This window comes from Culex pipiens, chromosome 2 (assembly GCF_016801865.2).
Source record: "Culex pipiens pallens isolate TS chromosome 2, TS_CPP_V2, whole genome shotgun sequence".
Lineage (NCBI taxonomy): Eukaryota > Metazoa > Arthropoda > Insecta > Diptera > Culicidae > Culex > Culex pipiens.
Genome location: NC_068938.1, coordinates 146,053,803 through 146,060,068, shown reverse-complemented (window position 1 = coordinate 146,060,068; position 6,266 = coordinate 146,053,803). Strand labels below are relative to the sequence as shown.

The following is a 6,266-nucleotide window of genomic DNA, read 5'->3' as shown; positions in this document are numbered from 1 at the left end:
TTGACAGAACTTTAGATTGTGGTCGCGGTTCACGATTATCGCTCAGACAGAGTCGGACAGTGTTGGACCAAAACCCTCGCATTTATACATTGTTCCACAACATTATTTTTCTTTATAAGCATAAGGTTGGTGCTTCTCCATCGAAATAATTTTCTAGATAATTTTGCTGGAGACGCATGGTACTTTATGTTCAATTAATGATTCGAATTTCGATTTTATTTATTTTATTTTATTTCCGAATCATGTTATAGATACTCACCATTTTTGGATGTGTTAAACATCCCGAAAAATCATAGAACAATATTTGCAGCTGTGAGCTCTATGGTTACGCTCTATGGGGTTACGTACATGTAGAAAATCACAAATTCTCATATTACAGACAATTTATCAAATGGGTAATTCTCTACCAACTCACATGAAATCGGGAAAAGTTACCCCGACCCCTCTTCGATTTACGTGAAACGTTGTCTTAATGGGTAACTTTTGTCCTTGATCTCGAATCTGAGGTCCGTTTTTTGATATCTCGTGACGGAGGGGCGGTACGACCCTTTTAATTTTTGAACATGCGAAAAAAGAGGTGTTTTTTTTAATAATTTGCAGCCTGAAACGGTGATGAAATAGAAAATTGGTGTCAAAGGGACTTTAATGTAAAATTGATGGCGTACTCGCCCGATTTGATGGCGTACTCAGAATTCCGAAAAAACGTATTTTTCATCGAAAAAAAAAACACTTAAAAAAGTTTTAAAAACTCTGCCATTTTAAGTTACTCAACTGTTATAAAATTTGGAACATGTCATTTTATGGGAAATTTAATGTACTTTTCAAATCTACATTAACCTGGAAGGGTAATTTTTTCATTTAGTACAAAACTTTTCAAATTAAAATTTCGTGTTTTTTCTTTATATTTTTTAGAGTGTAATAATGTTCTACAAAGTTGTAGATCAGACAATTACAAAAAAAATGATTCATATAAACATAAGGGGTTTGCTTATAAACATCACGAGTTATCGCGGTTTTACGAAATTTTTTTTTTGAAAAGTTGGTCGTCGTCGATAATGGCCATTCATCGACATCCGCGACAAACACGGACGACGAAACAAAGAGAAACGCAAAAAGTAACATTTTCAAAACTTTTTTTTCGTAAAATCTCGATAACTCGTGATGTTTATAAGCGAACCCCTTATGTTTATATGAATCATTTTTTTTTAATTGTCTGCTCTACAACTTTGTAGAAATTTATTACACTCTAAAAAACCCTGCAATGTTAGACAAAAACACGAAATTTTAAAATGAAAAGTTTTGTTCTAAATAAAAAAAATGACCCTTCTGGGTCAATGTAGATTCGAAAAGTACACTAAATTTCCCTTAAAATGACATGTTCCATTTTTTTAACAGTTGAGTAACGTAAAAAGCAGAGCTTTTAAAACTTTTTTTTTCGATAAAAAATATGTTTTTTTTTCGGAATTTTGAGTACGCTATCAAATTAAAGTCCCTTTGACACTAATTTTCTTTCTCTTCACCGTTACAAGCTGCAAATTATTGAAAAACACCTCTTTTTCGCATGCTCAAAATGAAGGTGGTCGTACCGCCCCTCCGTCACGAGATATCAAAAAACGGACCTCAGATTCGTGATCAGGGCAAAAGTTTCACGCAAATTGAAGAGGGGTCGGGGCAACTTTTCCCGATTTCGTGTGATTTGGTAGAGAATTACCCGAATGCATTTTAAACTTTTTGCTTGATCTTTGTTGGAACAAAGTGTCCAATATATGTTACGTTTTGAAGTTACTTTTTGTAAGGTATTGTAGATCCTTGATTGAGATCACCTCTCTCTAAGCTAATTTTTGGATTTGCCTGGGCCAGTATCTTAGTGTAGAAACCCAAGATTTTTCCTTCATTTAAATAAATGATTAACGAGCAGCTCCAGTAAACCATATCGACCGAATGGTGAAACGCCACATTTTCTTTTTCTCCTGCGAAAAAGGGCGTTTTAGTGTGCCATCTTTTACGAGATGAATAATGTGGCCGTTTCCAACCAGGTGATTACTTTAGTATGCAAACTAATTTGAATAAAAACTTTGATGCACTAGTTGCTGATGTCTTTCAGGCTCTGTTAAAGTGCAAAGTGGAAACACTGATTTTTCGTCGCTCATTTATGATGTGTGGTGCTCTATAAGTGGGTCAGAACGTCAGCTCTAGGGTCCATGCAGTGGCTGCAGGAGTTAAGTGATTTGCTCTACTGCACTTGTAACTTGTCGGAATAAATTAGACATAAAGTGACATGTAGGAGTTTCTTGCGGATATCAAAGAGAAATGGTTCAACTTGTTAGTATTGACACATTTTATTTCAATGGATTAACGATCATTTTGAATCATCTGATTTCTTTTCAAGAATCAGCTTGATACGACACTGTCAAAAAATGAGATAATCATGAACTGAGAGAGGTGAAGTTCACTCAATCATTGGACTCGTCAGTACACTCGTACTAGGAACGAAGATTAGTCGCGAGAATGGCAAATCTACTGAAGAAACTAGTGATTACTTGTGTATTACTTGGCCATCAAATAATTTCATCGCAAGAATCCGGTAAGTTTCAAAACTTAACTGCGAATAACTGATTAGCATTAAACTTACAAAATATTTCAGTGCCATGTTTGACGGATGAAGCTAAACCCGGAAGTTGCGTTGATATCGATCATTGTCCATTTTTACGAGAGTTGGCTCAAGCTACAATACTGTCCACCCAAGAACGGGCGTTATTGAATAGACGAGTGTGTGGCCCGCGAAAGGTGATCTAGTCGACAAGTTTTCTATTTCAGGAAATTTTCTTTATCAAGATACAACTTTCAACTTCATTCGCCAGGTTTGCTGTGAAGAACCCTCCGGCGTTACTTTAAATCTACCAACTTCGAGTACTCCAGCCAGTGAGATAAGAGTACCGATCGTCGCAGCTAGGACTGCTATTAGCAAGAAAATGACTCTACCTGATACGACTGTCTGTGGACCTGATAATCTAGGCGACAGGATCTTCGGTGGCAATAAAACCGAAATAGATCAGTTCCCATGGACAGTTGCTCTCGAGTACAGAAATAAGAATCCTCCGAGCGTTGATTGTGGAGGTTCGCTAATCAACACACGTTATGTCATTACCGCTGCTCATTGCGTGCAACATGTTCGAAAAGAAGAGTAATTCCAAATTGATGGGAAAAATACTGACAACTTATAATATTTTCTTACAGTTTAATTGCACGACTTGGTGAATATGATCTAGAATCTGACCTGGATTGCGACGGGCCAGATAACTGTAATCTGGAAGTAATTTACGCAAAGATTGCAGAAATTAAAATTCATTTCAAATTCCGATACAAGCAGAACGATATTGCTTTGTTAAAATTACAAAATGCTCTTCCTGAAGATTATTACGATTATTTCCTACCTATTTGTCTTCCGCAATCTGCTGAACTCGAGGAAAATTTGTTCATTGATCGAAATGTAACTGTGGTAGGATGGGGTAGTACCGGAAATGGTAACTGTTTCATATAAAAAAAACCAAGAAATTCTGATCAAAAACCTACATTTCTTATAGAAACCCGAAGTCGCTTCAAAATGCAAACCGATCTGGTAACGACCAGTGTGGAGGAGTGCCAAAACGATTTCCAACTAGCATTAGTCGCCCAAAAAGTGCACCCAAATCATATCTGCGCTAAGTCGGCCACCGAATTGAAACAGGGCACGTGCGGAGGAGATTCCGGAGGACCTTTGATGACTTCGGTGAACGGCAATTGGTACTTGATTGGGGTTGTAAGCTTGGGACCACCGTGCGGAAAATCAACTCTGCCGGGTGTTTACACCAGGGTGACCAGTCACATGAGCTGGATCAAAGAAAATTTGGTAAATTGAAGACTCCTGGTTAATCAGTGTAACTCAAAGTAATAATAAAACCTTCTACGGAAACTAATATTTCGTTTTCAATTTGATCTTGTGATCTTTGATGCAGAAAGAATCAAGCTGATGTAGCAAATGCAGGCTTGAATATCAAAAAATGTTTTACGACACTCATTATTCAAATCATCTTTTTCAGTCAGTTTTTGTAAAGCAGTTTTGCAAAGGGTCAGCACAAAGATAGTTTTTTTAAAAGAAGAATAATGTATTTTTGATTGCTCATATTCCCCAAGAACGGAGTACTGTAAAGTATTGCATTTGAATAAAAAAAAAATCCAATAACTAAACATATTTTGGAAATGAGTGCATACAAAAAAAAATTGTAGGTCTGAAGTTTATATGAAAAACAAAACTAACTTCATCCACCTTTTTGGTGCCTTCCTCAATTCTTACCAAATATAAAACACACAAAAGATCATAAATTAATGTCCAACTCTCGGATTAGTTTTCAAAAAGCCGTAAGAGCCAATGGTAAACAAAGCCTTTATTGGGTCGGTATTCGACCAACTTACGAAAAACCAATTTCAAAAATGCTTAAGGTTGTTCATCACGGCGTGTTTTCTAGAACAACCTTATCAGGAAAAAATAGTCATCGCTACTTTCAAATGTGTCTTAAAGGAAATTTTCTCAGCTTTCCAATGCTTCTAAGAGCGAAATGTTTCATCGGGAAATTTCTGAGATATCTCTATTTTAAGAATTTTGGTTTTAAATTCCTTTATTATTTTTGGAAACTTTATACTAACAGTTCAGAAAACTTATCAAATGATGTTTTTCATAAGTCATGTACTCATCAAAATATTTGCACATTTTGATGAGTAAGACAAGAAACAATTTTTTAGAAGGTTGCAAACCGCTAAACATTTTGAAAATTATGTTTTGTTTAAGTTTTTGAATATATGGTATTTATTCAGAAATTAAAATCATAAAACAGTTTAAAAATATATTTTTTACAAGAATTATTTGATAATTACATATTTTTTGTGTACAAATATCACGTGTCTACTCTGATTTAGCTTGTTCAACCGAAACTTTAGCAGGTTTGTGATTGTTAATGGTATTATTGAATTTTACTGAATAAATTTGATATTTTCTTAAGCAAACATTAACCAGGAACATAAATACAAATATGATTTCAAATCGAAATTGTACTGAATATTACAGTAGCAAGCTTCAAAAGTCATATTTTCATGAGTATAGAATAAAGATAAAATGTTTTCTGTTGAAAATGCACTTAAAAGTAACAATAAAACTCGAGTTTTCCAATTCAGAATGCTGAAAACACTGTCACAAACCTTTTTTTTTTTGTTTGAACAAAAATTAAATAATATTTTAACAAAAAAAAACCAAACAGAATCTTTCTTTCCAAACTATTTGAACAAAAATCAAGACATATATATTTTTTTAAAGATGAGATTGAAGATGAGAGTCTTAAATATATACTTCTAAAATATTGCAAATTCCTTGATCATTTTATACAAAAAAAAAAAAACTAAAACAATCATTTCATACTAATGAAAAGTATTTCTCCTAAAGCTAGCAACAGTAATTTGCAGTTTAATTTCGAGTATTGAACATGTTTTGTATCCATGCAACTAGTTAGTGTTTGATTAAGGAAATATGCTATTTATTCATAAAAATCTTGTAATACCCTATCAATCTCAAACCTGTAGAAATTTCGGTTGTATCATCTAATTCCAAGCTGAATCAGAGCAGACCGGTGTTATTTGTACACAACAATTATGTAATAATCTATTTGTTCTTGTAAAAGTAATATTTCAATACGGTTTTATTATTTTAATATTTAAATAAATCTCACATATTCAAAAATTCGGTTAAAACTTAATTTTCAAAATGTTTAGCGGTTTGCAACCTTCTACAAAGTTGTTTCTTGTCTCATTTTGCACATTTTGATGAGTAAAAGACACATGAAACACATCATTTTACAAGTTTCCTGGACTATTATTTAAAAGTGTCCAATAAATGATTAAGGATTTTAAAAGAAAAAACTTAAAATAGAGATATCTCAGAAATTTCCCGATGAAACATTTCGCTCTTAGAAGCATTGGAAAGCTGAGAAAATTTCCTATAAGACACTTTTGAAAGTAGTGATGACTATTTTTTCTCCTTAAGGTTGCCCAGAAAACACGCCGTGTCATCTATACTGCCCATGTTCGCATAAATGTCCCATATGCAAAAACAGAAAGCTGAGAAAAATGCATTTGAAGTTTGTCCCATACATAAGGCTACGTGTTAAATTTTTGCGAAAAAACTGGATTTCCTCCTGATATCTAGAACAAAGTACTGGATGTTATAGGCTCTTTCGAAA

General features: G+C 33.9%; 1 protein-coding gene across 1 annotated transcript; it reads left to right on the top strand.

Annotated features, from left to right (window-relative positions):
* Positions 1-2,423: 2,423 nt before the first annotated feature.
* On the top strand, positions 2,424-4,060 carry LOC120414882 (melanization protease 1-like). Its single transcript, XM_039576205.2, has 5 exons — positions 2,424-2,584; positions 2,645-2,787; positions 2,862-3,184; positions 3,238-3,524; positions 3,585-4,060. The coding sequence occupies exons 1-5, from the start codon at positions 2,509-2,511 to the stop codon at positions 3,896-3,898; spliced, it is 1,143 nt and encodes a 380-aa protein (XP_039432139.1). The 5' UTR covers positions 2,424-2,508; the 3' UTR covers positions 3,899-4,060.
* The last annotated feature ends 2,206 nt before the right edge of the window (positions 4,061-6,266 follow it).